Below are 19138 nucleotides of genomic sequence, written 5' to 3'. Positions count from 1 at the left end.
AATACCTCAAAAGGCTGTAGGGGGTCATAGAATCTTCTTAGAACATAACCTAGCCCATCTGCTCTCTCTGAGCCTGTTTTGTTCAGAATCCAGCATAATATTATGCCCAGAAGTACGCTTTGATCAGTGCTTTCTCATGAGGAAGAAGAGTAGATGGTATCATAAGAAAGAGGAAAAGCAGAATTGGGAAATTATCAAAGGAAATGTCAGGAATGCAGGGTGATGGATTGGTCCCATGCGTATGTCTGAGTGATTAGTTAACTCAGAGGCAGAGAAAAATCATGATTTTAAATGTTTGCATGCAGGTGTTAGTATAGTTGCCTCAGAACGAGAAGAAAAAAGGATTAAAAAAAAAAAAAAAAAAAGCTAGTCACATCTTGACTAGAAGAAGGCTCTTTTGAGAACTCGTCAATGTTACTCTACAAACACCATTCAAATCTACCAAATGGGCCAGATGGCTGCTCAAATACTGCATGCTGCCAGCTGCCCATTGCTACAGATGAAGTCTTTTCTGCTGACGTTTGTGTAACCCACAAGCACGTTATAGAGTGTTGATTCCTTTGATGCTGTTTGACATTTATGTGTCTTCATAATTACAAACCATAAATATACATGACACCATGCAATAAATAAAATTGCCCAACTTTTCATTCTGAAAGGGGAGAGGCTGTACTTATTACCTGAGAAGAGAGGATGTCTTACGCTCATTTTCCATTCTTCATAAATGTCGCTCCTCTCCTGTTGGGTGCTCTACCTGCATGCATTATGCTCACCAAGCCTTATCCCTTCAGAATAGCACAGACTCCCGAGGCTAATAGGGATCGCTGAGTCCCAGGTTTTAAAGCAGGCCTGGACCAAAAGTTAGGGGGAGACAATTCAGGGGAATCCAAATAGTTCTAAATGAAGCCAAACTATTCTATTTGACAACAAATGGAAAGTTCTTTGGAGGTCACATAACGGGCAGGTGTACAGTGTAAAAGGAAGTTGGTAAATGGCGATGAATCAGCTTCTTTCAAAACAGACATTTTCTAGAGATGCATTTCTTTTTGCTTTGAAAGACAGCTGATTCAGTGCTATTCACCTGTTAAGAAGGCGGCACTTTTATTTGTATCTGCATCTGCAAAAACCAAATGTCTTTTCCCTTCTCAAAAACCTGAGCATGTGTTTGAGAGCATGAGAAGCTGGGCAAGAGGTGGAGGGGAGGGTAAAAGCCCACACCGTTTGGTTAATCAGTCACAAATACATGGCGGAACGGGCTGTGATAGAGCCCCCTACCCAACAGGGGCTCTTTCAGTCTCATCCGGGAAGACCTCTTTAGAACACAGCATTTTTATTTTAGACCACAGAGCCCAGACAGCACGCTCCACGGCTCTATAAATACAAGACTCAGATGCTTCCTGACACCCAGCATTTCTGCTTTTTAACATGTAAATACATGAAGGCTCAAAGTGAGTAAATATCTGTACACTGAGTTTACAATCTTGTCTTTCAGAAATATCGACAGTACATGGCAGGACTTCTGGCTCCTCCTTATGGTGTTATGGAAACAGGCTCTAACAATGACAGTAAGTGAAAAATATGAACATTTTGTATATAAAAATCTGTTGTGCGGTATGTGTTTTCATGTGACAAAAAAATAACGTCCTACACCAGCTTGACGGAGTAAGTCTCCAGACTCTTTTGTGGATAAACAGACCCACCAGCCCACACTTGAGTTATTTTTAAAAATTGTTCCTATAGTATAATTTTGTGGTCTTAGCTGATAGAGGGAGGTATGTTCTGGCACTAGTTGGAACTCCAGCATGCTTTCCCAAAATACCTTCATTTTAAAGTGTTGTTTCTGGGCTCTTTTAAAAATGGGGTTCATGAACTGTGTTTGTCATAGACACCTGAGAGCCACACCTCTTGCTTATTTTGATGCTACTGATCAAGGAGAGAAGCAGCGGGATTCATTCTTTATTCTTCTTAAATCGTGGCCTCTTCAAATTCCAGGCCTTTTGTAAGAGACCTGGAATCAGCCAGATCAGTCTCTGGCTGATCATAAAAGAAAGGAAGTTTTTCTCTGTGATGCTCTTTTCTAATGGGTGCCCACTAGACTTGAAGAAATCCTGTGTCCTGAGTCTGTTTATCTGTTCATGCATGTCAGAAGCATCTTTTTAGCGCTCGACACCATCCCGGGGAGTTGCTCGTTGAGGCTCTGGGTCCCCTTACTTGGCTCTTGTCTGTATATGTGTGACAAGGCTGCGAGCCCTGGGGTTTCTGAAGCTGTAGCACTTCAACACTGACACACTGATGGATCGAGTAGTACTTCCACTCCAGGCATCTTCAGAGCCAGAGTCACCCTTCCCATCCTCTTCCTACCTCCTTGAATTCCCACTTTCATTGTCACGCTCAGACTTGTCACTCTCTACAGGTGACCCTCCTTCCCGCTTGACCAGGATCTTAAGTGAGCTTCTGTCCCCTCTGTTTCCCAGTTTCTGGGCAGCCTGTGCCCTTTCTTTCTCTGTTTTTCTTCTGTCCTTGGAGAGGTGGGTGTTGGAGGGCAGATCTTTCTTTCCTTTCATTTCTTCCCCTGTTCTTTATTTTTCTCTCCTGGCTGATCTAGGGATGACCAGTAACTGAGCTGGAAATCCCAGCTGTGCTGTCTCCTAGCTGTGTGACTTCTGGCAAGCCACTTAGTGTCTCTGTGCCTCGGTTTCCTCATAGGATTGTTGTGAGGATTAAATGAAGCAAAATGTGTCAAGTGTTTAGAAGCAAATGTGCCGGGCATATAATAAGCACCCAAATGATGTGAGCTATTATTTCCTCACCACCAGTTACTCTTTAACCCCTCAAAGTCTTCCTTCTGCCATGTACTTCTTGACTCAAGCCATCTGAATTCTCCAGTGACCAACCAATAGCCAGACTCAGTCATTACTGTTACACATTCTCTATGACTGGGTAAGATTTTCCATGTTTGGACTCCATTCTCCCTTGGGTCCCAGCCTCCACTGCATTATCCTGGTTTTCTTGTATCTCTCTGGCCACTTGTATTCTTTCATAGGTATTCTTCCCCTCAGCTGGAAGTTTACACAGCCTTGGCTGTTTTTCTCTTTTTTCCTCTATACTGACCCCTCCACCGTTGCATCCTTTCTTGCAACTGATACAAATCTGTTTGAGTCTTACAAAGGGCAGCCCAACTTTCCAAATGACTACTGATCTGATTCTCTTTCCACCCGGATGTCTTACTGGTCTCATGCACTCAAAATATCAGTTAACGGAATACATCGTGATTCCCACAAGCCATCCTTCCTCCTGAAAGTGTATTTCCAGTCATAATTCCACTGTCCTCCCATACCGGGTACTAAACCTCCACTGTTTTGGGGTCCTCTTTTCTCTCACCTCCACCCACTAAAGTTAATCGCTTGTCCATCCCTTGTTCCTTCCTGTGTAGTGTTCATATTCTTTCCTTTCTCTCCCCTCTGCAGCCCCCTGGCTGAGGGCCTCATCACCCTTGACCTGAGAGCAAAGATGGCTCAACTGGCTTTGAACCTTCATTATTTCACCCTGGGTTTACCCTACACCTGACTTACACAGAACTTTTTAAATTTACTTTTTATTATGAAAAATTTCAAGCATACAGAATGACACAGTTAATACCTGTATTGTCATCACTTTAATTAATATTAAACTTTAATACTTAAATAAGATTATTAATAATTTGATAGGTATTTTCATATTATTATTTTGCCATATTTCCTTCTTCTAATCATATATATACATTTCGCCCCAAATACCTCAGCAGGCATTTTTGAAAATACAGACTTTTCCATGCAAAAACCACACCATTATCATACCTAATTACTGGTATGATTTTCCTTAATATCCACCACTCAATCCAAGTCCGAATTTCCCCAACTGAATGTCTTTGTAGTTAATCGTTCAAACTGGGCTTCAGTCAAGGACCATGCCACTGCCTCTGGTTTTTATGTCTTAAGTGTCTTTGAATTTTGAAAAGTCCCTTCCCTCCTTTTTCTTGATCATACCACTCTGTTGCTCAGAACCTTTAATGATGGTCCATTGCCAGTCATAGAAGGTGAAATTCCAAGACTGCTAATGCCTTAGCCCAACTTTCAAGTCCCTGCATGGCCTGAGAGCACCTTTTCAGTATTATTTCTCTACAAATACCCTAATTTCTATCCACCCTGATATGATGATTTGTACAACTGTTGTGTTTATCTTATTAAACCTCCTAGAAAGTAAGCTTCTGTTACAACCCTGTATCTCCTCATTAGTCAACTCTAGTCCTTTCAAATGGTCGTTGGATGGATTGATAAATGGATGGACGAACTCAAGACGAATTTCAGAGTGCTGACATTGGGCCACCCTTACTCTTTCTGGCAGATCTGAGAAGTGATGGCAAACACGTTCATTAATACTCTGCTTGAGAGGACAACACTTTCTGTCCCCTTGTTTCCTGCCTGAGCTTTTATGTCCCGATACTATCCCAGTTTGGGGGTCAAAGTTTAATTAGGGTATGTTTCCTAATAATCTTTTCTTACCCCTCCTGCTTACTGCTGCCTATTAGGATGGGCACTCGGTGCTTTTAATGCCAATATTTTAAGTCCTGTATGGCCCCTGATTAAACACATAAAGTCCTGCTTACTCAGAATTTGGATGTCCTATATTTTTGCATTGCAAACCCCCTCACACCGCCCCAGTAGTTCTAAGCTAGGTGCAAGCCACACATAAAAACCACCTGGACTTCTGTCTCTTCAGCATAAGGCCGCTTGTTCCCACTGTACTGGGGCCAGTAAGCTCTGCTCTGGCTGGTGACCTTCCAGTATGGCCACCCTTATCATGGCAGAGTAGCAGACCCAAAGGAAGTGCAAAGGACCAGTGCCTGCCTGGACCAAGTGCTAATGAAATGTGTGTAAATGAGTGAATGGACGAATGATTAACTTATTTGCTAAGAAAATTGAGACACCCCTGGAAAGAGCCATTGCCTGCTTAGACCTGACTTGGAAGCAGCAGCAGTTTGCTTTGCCCAAAATAAAAGTTGTGTGCTAGTAGTCTTTATGTGCGACTTGCCCCCAGGTTCAAATCCCTGGAGCGGTGTGAGGTGGTTTGCCTTGGAAAAATACAATATGTGCAACTTAAGAGTTGATGTGTTTGTCTAAAATTCTGAGTGTTCTGGTGCCCGAGACAGAGTAATTGCTCTGAGACAGTTGCTCACATGGTGTAAAATAGGCAGGGATGGGTTTTTACCTCTAGGAGAGTAAAGCGTATGGTAGAAAAGCAAAATAAGTATGAGATTTTATTGTCTGGCACACAGCCCTGCTCCTGATTCATTGATTTATTTATGTTACAGATTTTGGTAGGTGCTGCTATTTTTCTAAGCAGCATTATGTAAGTTTTTATGGAAAGACAAATTGAAAACACCAAAATTTTACTTGGTTTGATTCAGCAAGGGATTTCATTTCCATTTTGCAAGTTGATCTTACAGCTCATGCTCTTTCTCTCTCTCTTTTCTCTTCTAGGGATTCCTGACAAGGAGAACGTGAGTAGCTACTCTGTCTCTGCCTAATTTCTAAAAACTGTCATAAGGTAAAAAATAATTGTGGTAATGCTACCATCAAAGAGAGCTCTTTATCCACATTCAACAGAGCAGTAAATATTTTTCTAATCTTACTCCGGCATCTTTGGTGAGTCACTTTGAAATATGAAGGGGAGAAGGTTGATTGCTCTGACGTGGTCATCACAAGTCCTTGATGTTAACTAGTCCGAAGAAAGGTTATTCTAGGGACAAACGGTATAATTGATAAGTGTTTTCTTTTTCCCATGATGCATACATGGCAGTAGAGCAAACCACTAGTTTAACAGCACATAGAAAATTAGCTGTTTTTCCTTAGTAGGCATACAAAATATGAGATTTCAGGCCAGTTGATTTTATAATTGTATCCAAGTGCATTAGAGTCAATATTTCTCTTTGGAAGTCGAAAATAATGAATTGTTCTAATTGGTCAGGGCAAACAGGTAAGAGAGTAGGTGCTTTAGGATAAACCTTTCACCAAGAACCAGTGCCAAGTACTCCTTCTAAGGCTGGTAGTGGTGTAGTAGCATTGTCTTTGCATGCAAATAATAATGATATTAACTGGAATCTAAATTTAGACAACAACATGGAAGGGTTAATATGGAAGTGTGTAGGGATTAATCTGAAGTGGTGCTTGGTGGCTCTCCATTGTATCGACTTGTCATTGTGTTCCTCAATTGCTGTACCCAAGTGACAGTGTTACAGAACTGTCTCCCTTTTCTGTCCTTTCCCTGCTTTTGGTCCGGTGTCTGTGGTAATTTCAGACTATTTCTGTATTCCTTTTCAGAGGTCTGACTCTAGCTTTCTTTAGGTCTTCCTGTTTTCATAATGTTGGTTTTAAAGGGCTGGTTGGGAATTCTGGTCCACTGCTACACCACTACAAATTTGGGTTCAAGACCTAGCAATGTCACTTCAAATGTCACACCGAGTCCTCGTTGACTTGGTTCAGCAGAGGACTTCAGTTCCTCGTTGCGGGACTTTGCGCAAGCCACTTGGCTTCTCTAAACATCCTTGCCTCTTTTTAAAATGTGGGTGTTGGTTGTGACTACCTTAAGAGGCCATCGTGAATACTGAGTGAGATAATCTGTGAAAAGCATAGAGAGTCATACAGTAGAGCTCAGTAAAGGTGAGGACTGTTGCAATAATTATTATTTTATCAAGTCTCGTATCATTTTCTAGCTGTCTTTTCTCCTCTGAAAAATGCCCTACCCCTTATAAAGTAACTGTCCTTTTACATTTTATGGCTCTCCTTAACCTTGAAGGACATTTGGTCTGGTCCAAAAGCATCTATAGAGACATTTGGTCCATGCCAAAAGGTCCTTGATATTTGTCCTGTCCAAAACCATTTGTCATGGACCAAATATGCTTATGAACTTTTTGGATACAACCAAATTTCAGGGACCTTTTGATGTGGACCAAATGTCCAATGGACGTTTTGGACATGATCAAATGTCTACTAACCCTCCTTAAAATGTCTTTGTTCAGTGAACCTTTGTAATGGTATTTTGCTATTTAAAAAATGTATCTTTGTATGTTGAGTAAAGCTGTAGATGATCAGGTTCATGGAGAGTCTAAAACAATAGGCTTTAGATGCTAAAGTAACCGATCTTGGCACCATTTTGGGCATGGATGTCCCAAAGCACGCTGTAACAAATAATACATGGATCATTAGCCAAATAAAGATGATAAAAGGGCCTGGTGCTTCCTCATCAAGGGACTGTCAGTGGTGTGGAGAGCACACACAGAATGGCCAGGCCCCAGGAGGTCTCAAATGTTCTAAGCTTCAAAAGGATGCTCTGTCTCTCTTAGGCACCCAGTGACCTTTAGGTTGGACCTCCCCACAGTGGAACGACGGATACAACGTTCTAAGCAGAAAGCCTACCAGCTGTCATGTAGCTCACTTCATGACAAAAGAGGCATTTGAAGTTTGCAGAAAGTCAGATACAATGAATTTAACAGTGTCTTGCCCTCAGAGATTTAGGGGGCTGGCCAGCCTGTCTCCCCAATAACTACTCACAGTATATACTTATTTGTATTTGTTTGGGTCATTCTATGTCAAACTCACTAGCAAGAGGAAGCATACTTTTTCTCTATCAGCAAGTAGAGTGGATACAACGTCACCACATGCTATTAGGAAAGCTCTCCAATGCCATCATTCAAAATAAAGCGAATGAGATGAAAGACATTCATGAGTCGAGTTGAAGCTCTAGAAAGATAAAAAGAAACCTAAGAGCCTTAAAGTGGTGTTAATGTTAATTGAAATTTTTCCTTTATAAGAGACAAGTTGGGGGCTTCCCTGGTGGTGCAGTGGTTGAGAATCTGCCTGCCAATGCAGGGGGCGCAGGTTCGAACCCTGGTTTGGGAAGATCCCACATGCCACGGAGCAGCTAAGCATGTGCGCCACAATTACTGAGCCTGCGCTCTAGAGCCCGTGAGCCACAACTACTGAGCCCGCGTGTCACAACTACTGAAGCCCGCACGCCTAGAGCCCATGCTCCACAACAAGAGGAGCTACTGCAATGAGAAGCCTGCGCACCGCAACAAAGAGTAGCACCCGCTCGCCGCAACTAGAGAAAGCCTGTGTGCAGCAATGAAGACCCAACCCAGCCAAAAATAAATAAGTAAAATAAATAAATATATTTTAAAAAAACAAAAGCAAAAACAAGCAATACAGAAATGTCTTACTCTAAAAAAAAAAAAGAGACAAGTTGTGTTAGGATGATTTCTTTTATCCTTTACCTTCTTTAACTACACGCTGGGCAATATTATATTCCCTTTATGTTTCTCTGAATAACAATGATATGCCTGTGGACTAAAACAAAAGCACTTAGACTGTTGTCTCAGTGTCCAAACAGATTCTTTGTGGAAAGAATAAATTCTTTTTTCTAGCTCTACTCCTGATTTTGTTAATCACCATGTTTAACTTTTAATCAAATATGCAAACATCAGTAAACGGTGTTTTTAGCTGCCTTGCCAGCTATATTTTATTTCCAGACCGAGCCTTACCTTTCATAGAAAGAACTTTCTTTTCATAAATTGCACTTCCATAGAAACAAATAGGTTGGCAGTTAACTTGCTGGATTATTTTGTCTACTACTTATTATAATTCATAGGGACATCATTCAACTTTAGATGACACAGGATACTGGAACCTGTAAAATAATTGATAAAAGTGTTAGAAAAATTAACATTGAACCAATAAAGCAAGAAGACCGTTTTGTCAGGGTTGCAATTGTTTGGGCTTGTTGGTTTTATAGATTCTTCTCTTTGATCTGTTTAAATTTTTTTTTTTTCTGTCTCCTATAAGTGGCATACCTGACTGACCATGTTTAACACAGAACATAACAATCACAATGAAAAGAATGCTTTCTAGTTGAATGTTACCGTTGCCCTTTGACGGAATGAGCTTGTCTATAATATTTTGCTGCGTAGATAGACTTTGTTGCTTATCATGCTCCATTCTTTTGAGAGGCAACTGCTAAGGAGTTTTGTAGTTTTAGAAGTTTATACGTTTCTTCCTCAGTATGGAAGGAGCCAGAAAATAGACTCAGGAAGATATCAAAATAATCCCATTCTCTGATTTACAAACATCTTGTTTCCAAAAGGGTCATTTGAGGTCTTCATTTTTTAGGCAGTGATAACGTTGACAGTGTGATTAGTAAGCTTCTTGTGAAATACGCAAGGATACGGTCCCAATATAAAGCACTATCAACTCAGAGCCCAGAGGTTTCCCAAGCACTGGAAGAATTGATGCTAGCAGCTAATAACAAGCAAGCCTGGGGGTTTTGTAAAGCTATTTGGTTGGTCTCCTTTTAAGAAGATTACTTAAATCTTCCCAAACTTTTAAAAAAATCATGGGTTATTTATATGAAGAATAATTTTTGGGAATTATTAGAAAGACATAAGGTTTTAAATGGCAAATGGTAAGGACATAGTTTACATGCTTTGTGAAAATTCTCATTAAGGAGAGAGCAATAATAAGCAAGTAATTACTAGGGTCAATAGGTTAGCACTTTTAGGAATTTTTAGGGACTGTAATAACATTTATCTCTATTGTTGCTCTTTTTCAAGGTTAAAGAAAACAGATTAGAATATTTTCCTCCAATTAAATGATGACGTCTTATTTTACCATTGTAGATTGGCTATGATTCTGGGTCAGATGAAGAAAAAGGAAATTGTGTATCCTTATAGAAACTTAAAATATTAAAAAAAAAACTTAGAAAACCCCATAAAACTCTGTAAAACCTTTCAACTCCAGCTTTCAAATTGAATTCAAACCAACAGTTTATGGTGGAACACAGTTTTTAAAATCCTACTTTAAAACATGACTGGTAGGTGTCCAGAGCTGATTGGGACATCCTGGCCAGAGTTCACAGCTCTACCCCAGCAGCCATTTCCCTCTGGTCTAGGGTGAGAATGTTTTAACCTGCGCTGTCACCACACTGAAGCAACACACGTGACTGGCTGAGGGTACGAAGCTCTACACAGGAGAGCAAACCAACCAAACGCTGAAGGCAGAAAATCCTGAGCTGCTCGTTTTCATTTGAAGGACAAGTTGCTTATCACCCAAGAGAAGATTAGATTTAGCAGTGTTGCTGGCCCGAAATTACGCGTTTGTAGTGTGTAAATACTCATTCCTTAGCTGGCCTATTAGAACGTGTAGCTCAGCAAGCCAAGACTGACTTTGCCCCACCTCCCGGGAAAAAACAGCCTGTTAATGTCGAAGGTGCCAAGGACAACTTCAGCTCTTGGTCTCTGAAAAAATGTTTGTTTTTGTGTTTGTGAATTATGCATTTTATGGGGCAAGAGGCCCTTGCTGAATTTCTTTCTGCTTTTTATTCCATCTCTTCCTCTCCTCATATAAGAGCTGGCCTGTGCCATCTCTCTCTAGCTTCTGCAGTGGCATACTGATTGAATATTTTTTCCTCTCTTTTTAAAATTTTATTGGAGCATAGTTGATTTACAATGCTGTGTTAGTTTCAGGTGTACAGCAAAGTGACTCAGTTACAAATATACATATATTCATTCTTGTTCAGATTCTTATATCGGTTATCACTGAATATTGAGTAGAGTTCCCTGTGCTATACAGTAGGTCCTTGTTGGTTGTCTATCTTATATATAGTAGTGTGTGTTCGTTCATCCCAAGCTCCTGATTTATCCCTCCCCGCCACGTTCCCCCTTTGGTAACCTTAAGTTTGTTTTTTATATCTGTAAGTCTGTTTCTGTTTCTGATTGAATTTTTAAGATGATGTGTACTTGACCTTCATCTACACAGTAAATAGTAAGTGCAGGGAACTCTCTGAACAGCTGATCTTCTGTTGTCAATTATGCCATGTGTTTGTTGCCTCTGAATGTTCTTCAGCAGTGTTCACAGGACCTGCAAGCTGTGAGTTTGCTTGATGAAAGGGCACCTATCGGGGTGTATTGATTGGGGTGGTGGTTCGCTAATATATTTTAGAGTTATTTTTATAATATTACAAATTATATTTGGTGACTGATTCAGTGTTCTAATGTCGGTGTCTCTACATTTTTAGGAGGAGAGCCTTTGAGTATTGCTGCCATGCTGATCTAGGGCTGCCACTGAGTTACACCATATAACCTTGCTTTGAATATGTTCTCAGTCTTTTCTGTAGTCAGAATTTGACTTGGGCGAGCTATCACAGAGAACCTGGGTAGTGTTTAATGGTTAAAAATAATAATCATAAAAGAAATGGTATTCCCCAGTCTCTCTAGCCAGCAGCCTCTCCCTGCTCTCACTTTAACAAATGGCACGGCCTTGAGGTGAGGCTGTTTAATATTGGCATTCCTGCTGAGAATTAGTTCCACTCTCAGCAGGGCCAGGAACATAATGCCATGGTGATAGTAAGACACTACACTGCTGATTCCAGAGTTATGGGAGAGGACATTGCTGTCTTCAGAGATATTTTGTTCTGTGCTGCAGGCAATTATGTTCATCACCAGTAACTTGGCGCTGCTAGCATGTTATCTTGATTGACTGTGAGAATAAAATATATAGTATCGTTTATGTTTGATGTATTTGAATGTTTATCGTCCTTGTTTTGACAAATGGAAACCAAATTATTTGCAAAATACATCTTAGGTTTAGGAGAGAAAATTGTAGTGTTCTCAGATTGGATAAATTAATCTAGTGATTACATGTCATTTAGGATTTGGATTCTTTTCTAATAATTTGGTGTCAGACTGCCCTGAGTCCATAGATATTAAACTATTCTATAGTTGTTCTCTGTACCTTTAGGTAAAATTACATTATAGGTAGATGCACATATACACACCCATATGTACATATATATGGACACATGCAGATGTATATATAAATTTATATTTAACCATTTTCATTCTTTAGAATTTCCAGAAAAGAAAATCGTAACACCAACTTTTCGTAATATGATCAGGCTCTGTTCAGAATTCTTATTGCCAGTTTTTATAAATGTTTAAGTTCTCTCCAGCTTTGTTTTATTTTCTATTTTCCTTCAGTCAAAGAATGATTCAGAAGTACCCATAGAATGTGCTGTCTAGTTGCTTGAAAACCTTTAATCGAATGCATATGTACTGATGGATCCCAGGCCCCACGTGGAGCCATGAAAATAAAGTGTAGCACCTTCAGGGAGTCGCAGCGGGGGAGGGAAGCAGACGTGTGAACACAAGCCAGCACACTGCAGCGCTGTGGCACGTGTGGTCGGGAGGCCGTGGCATGACCGCGTGGCCTTAGAGGCTCTGCGGGCTTAAGTCCAGCTCTGCCGCTTACTAACCATGTGAAGGTGGACAAGTTAGTTAACCTTTTACTCCTCTGTTTCCCCACCTACAGGGTAAGAGTAACAGTAGTGTGGGAGTAGTGGCGTAGTGGTGGAAGCCGAGGGGCCTGCCAGGAGGATTAGTGAGATGAGGCAGGCCAAGCGCCAGTGCTGGCACCCCCTACATACTCTCAGGAGGCACGTGGGGCCGTGTGGTTCTCAGAAGAAGGGGAGGGGCTCAGAGCAGGCCTCCCAGAGGAGGAGGAAATGCCTCCCTGCGCTCTTGATGGAACGTAGATGTTACCCAGGTGGAAGGGAAAGGAGAACGATGCATGAACAAAGGAACAGAGTACCAGAGCTTTTCAAAACCTTTCAAAATCAAAAACTTTTCATTATTTTGGACTCTACTTGCTAGGAGCCCTTGCAAAGTTGTCAAAATCTGACTTCTAAGCATCAGGCATTTCAGGGTTCCAACAAAACACCATTTTTTTTTTTGTTTTCTTTTAACTAAAGGTTGATCTGTTTTGAATGCAGATGGGGAATTAGCTTGAATTTCCCCCTATTTGTACATCCCAATATCATGCCTTCCTTTTAAAAATGACAGATCTAGAGCTGATGCCTTTGAAGCCTATTGTTCGCTCTGATCTCCAGCTCCTTTTCTGCTGTAATTGCCCAGTCAGTGCTCTCTGATTTCTGTGGTTCTCCTTTGTTTTTTTCCCCCTTCTCTTGAATGAATCACTCTGCAAAGCTTTCTATTGAATTTTGACCTCGTTTTCCTTTTCCATTTGTCAAGGTTATTTTAAATTTCCTTCCAGTTTTCCTAAGTGCCAGCCACCCCACCCAATTGGGTATCATTGCCAAATTTAATAAGAATGCTTTTGATTCCATAGTCAAGGCTTGAATCAACATGTTAAATCTAGCAGCATTCAGCAGAGGACCTAACCTTGTGGAATTTAATCTGGTTTCTGCTAATTTATTTGCATACATGATAAAATTATCCCATCCGGACATCAAAAAGAAACTTAGGAAAACATACTATGAAAATACCCCGTAAAACAGGTGCTAAGCCGTTAATTTCACTTCCATCCGACTTTCTACCTATTTGTAATTTGACAGAAAAGGAAGATGAGAATTTTATTTCTGTCTCAGAATATACTAATATGACTGGATTCAATACATTTCCACTGTTATAGTCTGTGTCCCCAGAGGTGCATCAGCTTCTGTCCCTGACACTAAATAGCCAGCAACACTGAACAAGTCTTAGCTCTCTGACCCTCAGTTTCCTCATCGATAAAATGGTGATTTCCCCAATGAACCACAGCAAAAGGATTGTTGGGAGATCAAATAAGGTAAAGCAGGGGGGAAATTCCCAAATTTTGCACTGCTCCCAGACATAAAACACTACATTAAGCTTCCCTGGAGCTTCATTCCAAAGGAGATCACACCCTTGTTGGTAACCTCAGTCCAGGGATATTATCCTAGACTGGGGATCACTGAGGCTGTCCAGTAGGTTCTGGTTTAGGAGGAGACTGGGTCTGGGAAGGCTTTTAAAAGCTTGCGTCCTATTAGGACTTGGTCCAGTGCTCAATTCTGGGAAGACGGCAAGATGCCAAATGAAAAGTCGTTCATCTTAATGTCCTTGTAACTTAGCTCAGCTAAGAGAATGAACAATTCCCAAGTCACACCAAGCACTGATTTGGTGCTGTAATTTGATAGCCCAATCCCAAACAAAGTGAGGAAACCACACCCAAAGTTGACTACAAAGACGGATGGGGTAGAGAGTAAGAGCTGTAAGAGAGTAGAGAAAAGGAGGTAAGCTGGAGAAGGCGCCTGGCTCGTTTGGGGGCCCAGCAGAGAATCATGGATGTCATCATGGCAGTCCACCCTGCACCTTCTAGTTTTAGGGTATGTGAGCTTTTTTAATATTATGTTAACAAATTCTTCTATTTAAATTTTCAAAGCATTGCAATGTACAACTACCTAGTAAAGGAATTTGTAACATATTGCAAAAATGGCTGTGTCATTCAACAAGATATTCTTTTGACTGAAACAGGTAATGGTCCCTCCCCTACACGCACCAGTCCCCTGCTCCCCCAGCTTTATATTTTATGTTTTCTTTTTGGTGTCTGGTATGTTCAGAAAAACACTTGGGCTCCCTCTGGTGGCCGTTCCAGTGTTTCTACATGTCTAACCTTACAGCTGAAGTTTTAGTTACGTGGCGCAAAATGCTTGGATGAAGGTGGAAATATTAATAGTAAATTTTATTTTCTTTTGTAAGATGACTGGTACTTGGGAACCTCTGAATTAGCCAAAATATCCAACTCATTTATTCATTCATTCATTCATCCATTCATATATCTTCCAATCTAATATGTTGTTGATAATTTCACTTTACTAAATGAAGGGGCATCTGATCTGCAAGTCCATAGAAAGATATTGAGTCCCAATCCTGTAAGTCAAACAGATTTCCCCAAGAAGTGATTCTATTAACTAGCAAGTTTTTATAGAATGCTTACTGTGTATTAGCCTAGAGTTGGGCATTATGGGAAATATTTTGTTACTCATCATTTAAAAAATATATGAATAAGCTCTTCTGTAACAGTTGGCAATGTTATATTATTTCTTTTTCTCCTTTAAACTATATTCCCATTCTATTTACCACATAGAATTTTATCCTATTGTAATGAATCTTTGTCACCTGATTACTTTTAAATTATGACAAGGTATTAGTCAATATACAGATTTAGCTACAGTAACAAAGACCCAAACATAAGTGTCTTAAATAAAACGGAAGATAATCTTCCTTCGTGTTAAGTGTCCAAATGTGAGCTGCCCAGGGTTAATGTGGCACCTCCAAGTTGTAATGTATTTTTATGATTGAAAGTGTCTTATTGATCACACTCTTACACTTTTATGTATCAAAAATAAGTATATATTTAAACCTTAATGTTTTAAAATTTCTAATGACCATAAGTTGCCTTTAAAATTTTTCTTCTGAATTGAATGACAGTTAGTAGTAGTATACAATTGTCAAAACAAAATAAATATTTTATATATATTTAGAAATAATTATTAAATATTAAATTATAACTGTAAAAGCATCATGGAATGACTTGGGTGCTTTTTAAAAATGAATTTGTTATCTATAGGCAGCAGGGGGTTAACATCAGTTCTCCACTTCTTGGTTTTTAGATATGTAAGCACTGGAAAAGCTTGTTCACATACATAAGCAGGTGAGAATGGAAATAGTTTTACATAGCAATGTCACTAAACTCTGACTCCTGAGCAGCTAATGTGGTGCCTCATGGGGAGAGAGAGATACTGTAGTCACATTGGAGGCTGTGGAAAGTGTTACATTCTGGGTGGATTTTGAAAATGGAGTCATAGGATCTTCTGATGAATTAAATGTGAGGTGAGAGAGGAGGAGAGAAGTCAAGGACGACTTAAGGGTTCTTGGCCCAATCACGCAGAAGGATGCAGCTTCAACAGCTGAGAAAGGGAAGACAGGATGAAGTGAATTTGGACACCTAGTTTGAAGGTCGTTATACTAGACAGTATCCAGGAATGAGGTATGAGTAGGCTTTTGTACTGTACCCCTGTCCAGTCAATAGTTAATGATAATAAACATTAGATTAGAGAGTGGTAATGAGATTTGATTTTAGGTATTTATACTGAGTAGTATACGCCTGGGGCATGAATAAAATTAGAATGTTTCTGAAAGAATTAAAAATAAGACAAAAATAAGCATGAATTTTATTAGGTTTGGCTCCCCCCTTCTGTTATATTTTATAGATTTTAAGAGAATTTATGTTTGTGAGCAAATTTTTTGTATAACTGCAGGTATCACCTTTCAAATAAAAGGTTAATGAAAAGTTGATTTATGGAATATTTCAAGTAGAAATAGTAAATGAATCAAGCTAACAAAGTGTGACTTAATAGACATCCTCAGGGACCTAGGATGAATAGGTAGAGGCATATTATTTGTAACTTAGCCCACAAATTATTTCCATATGATTTAAATGGCTATGACCTGCTTGAAACAATTTTTCTTAATTAGTTTAATCATTCTCTTTATAGTTTCTTATGCTACTAAATGGGTTAATAACCCCCTTTTTCTTAAATAAATTAAGTTTTCCAGCCTAGCCACAAATTTCCAATTAAGTTTGAAGGAGTGAAGTAATTCCATAGTAGGGGAAAAATGATTATATTTAATTCTTTTAAAATCAACTGACATGTATCAAGTGCCCACTATGTGCCACACAGATACAAACTTTGGTTCTGGAGCTACAAAGTCGAATAAAACGAATTCTTGACTTCAAAGAGCAAACAGCCTAACAGCTTAAACGGCCTAGGACAGAGACTGGTTAAACGGATAATTATATCAGAATGTGGTACTGAGAGAGACTGGAGTTAAGTGCCAAAATACCTCACACATTGTAAGAGCCAGGTCACTTGAACCCAAAGGATTTCTGAAAAAAGAAAGTTTCATTATTCACCACCCCTGATGTTTTCCTGATTCAAAAGAATGCAGTTACTAAGTTACTATATAACTCCAAACTGTGGAGGATACAGGTGGCAGAAACCCATTTTAAGCCATTTCAAAAGCAAAGTCCACAGGAAGAGCAGGTGTGGAGCTGGCCTTGGACTAATAGAGGCCAAGGGCTCTACTTCCACCTCTCCGCAAGCCTGGAAACATGGTCACCAACTATTCCTGGTTTTTCCCCAGCAGCTACTGTTAGAAAACCTTGGGGAAGGACACGGACTGATCTAGTGTAGGTCCTGTGGTCCCTCTACCCCAATTCTGAGTCAGTGTGGGTGAGATACCACTGTGGGCTCAGTTCTGACAGTGGGGAGGTCTGGCCCTGGAAGAAGGCAGGACAGGAAATAGTAGCTGTTCACTATTCCTCCCCAGTGACGCACATTCAGCTGACTTCTAAAAAATCAGTCCCCTTCCTCGGGTGTACTCAGATAACAGCATAATGCAATCAATATCACACTTGGGGGTTAGTCTTCATCCCTTGTTTATGAAGAAATAGGACAGAAGCAGTTAAGAGAATAATGTTGACCTCACATTTTGCAACAGCTTTGACTGCACTAAGCATTGTGCTTTAAAAACTACATGCATTCCATTCAATCAGAATCATAATTTCTTTTTCACTGTCTTCTTAACATGTATGATGTGGAAATTAACAAGATTTGATCTTGTTAAGTCTTTTGAGATACCTAGATGTGGGTTCTGAACCACTACATGATAGCAGCAATCCTATGTGTCCTGGGATATTACAGGAATTCTTCTTTTTTATCTATTTGGTTTAAAGTCTGTGAGCCAAATTTACATTCAGATGAGTCATTGAAGCTTATATTGTGTGCCTAAAGGGAAATGTTTATGCCAAGAGTCTAAGATGAAGTCCAGCAAGACAGTGGATTTTTAAAATCATGGTTATCTTTCCCTGATAATAAATATAATAGTACTTATGTTGAATATTTGGAAACATAAAACTGTTTTTTAAAATCTCCTAAAATGCCACCACCCAGAGCTCTGAGTGTTTCTATATTTAATACATAGAAACAAATTTTAGTTTACAGTGTATATATAGTTTCATATCCTACCTTTTTCAGTGAAGTTTTTTAAAGGACTTTAATATTGTCCCAACCATATTGGAGAATGAATTTCCTCTGCAATAATTTTTTTTTCCAAACAGCTATCTATATCTTTTAAAGTTAGTTTTCACTTCATCCCCTTCCCATTTTTGGAATTATTTTTGGTTACATTGCTGTTGTTCTTCTTTCATTTCTGATGTTCTAAGTTTCTGCCTGGTATCATTTCCTCTCTGACTGAAGAACTTCCTCTAGAAATTCTCGTAAAACAGGTCTGCTGGCTACAAATTCACCAACGTTTTTCTTCGTTTGAGAATGTCTTTCTTTTACCTTCATTCCTAAAGGATATTTTAAAGGATAGAGAATTATGAATTGACAATTTTTATCTTTTAGCATTTGTATGAGCCAATATTGATACATTATTAGTAATGAAAGTCTATTGTTTATTCAGACTTCCTTTGTTTTTACATAGTATCCTTTTTCTGTTCCTGCACCCCTTCCAGGATATCACTTCGTATTTAGTGGTCCTGTCTCCTTAGACTCCTTTGGTTGTTCCAGTTTCTCAGACTTTCCTTGTTGTTGATGAAGTGGCAAATTTGAGGGAGACTGGTCAGGTATTTAGGAGAATGTTCCTCACTTGTGATTTGTCTGATATTTTTTCAAGATCAGACTCAGATTATAGGTTTTCTGGGAAAGACAACAGATGTACCATTTTCATCACACCATATCAAGAATATATACTATCAAGGTGATTTATCATTGTTAACATTGACTTTGATTATTTGGTTAAGGTAGTATTTTCAAGTTTCTCCACTGTAAAGTCATCCCCTTTCCAGACTGAACTCTTTGAGAGAAAGTCACTATGCACAGCCCACACTTGTGAAGGGAGTTATGCTCTACCTCCTTGATAGCAGATATCTACATAAATCATTTGAAATTCTTCTCATGGGGGATTGTCTCTTCTACCACATTTATTTATTTATTTATTTATTTATTTATTTATTTATTTATTTATTTATTTATTCATTCAACCGTTTTTCATATCAGCATAGACTCATAGGTATTTATTTTATATTTTGGGTTATAACCCAATATTACTATATTTATTTTCTTAGTCAAGTTGTTCCAGCATTGGCCACTGGTAGCTCTTTAAGTTGGCTCCTGTGTTTCTTTGACATATTCCATAATCGTATTTTGTTTTGGTTTATATTTTTGG

The 19138-nt window shown here is 39.4% G+C and overlaps 1 protein-coding gene across 1 annotated transcript in view; it reads left to right on the top strand.

Annotated features, from left to right (window-relative positions):
* The window catches only part of RAPGEF4 (Rap guanine nucleotide exchange factor 4), a 234095-nt gene that overhangs the window by 96056 nt on the left and 118901 nt on the right, over positions 1-19138 (top strand). Inside the window, exons 2-3 of the mRNA XM_068543910.1 lie at positions 1493-1565; positions 5520-5539. Coding sequence (XP_068400011.1) covers positions 1508-1565; positions 5520-5539 — 78 coding nt within the window. The 5' untranslated portion in view covers positions 1493-1507. The remainder of the gene's footprint in view (positions 1-1492; positions 1566-5519; positions 5540-19138) is intronic.

The sequence above is a fragment of the Eschrichtius robustus genome, chromosome 5 (genome assembly GCF_028021215.1).
Source record: "Eschrichtius robustus isolate mEscRob2 chromosome 5, mEscRob2.pri, whole genome shotgun sequence".
Taxonomy (NCBI): Eukaryota; Metazoa; Chordata; class Mammalia; order Artiodactyla; family Eschrichtiidae; genus Eschrichtius; species Eschrichtius robustus.
The sequence above is the reverse complement of the archived record's forward strand: the minus strand, read 5'-3'. Positions and strand labels throughout refer to the sequence as shown.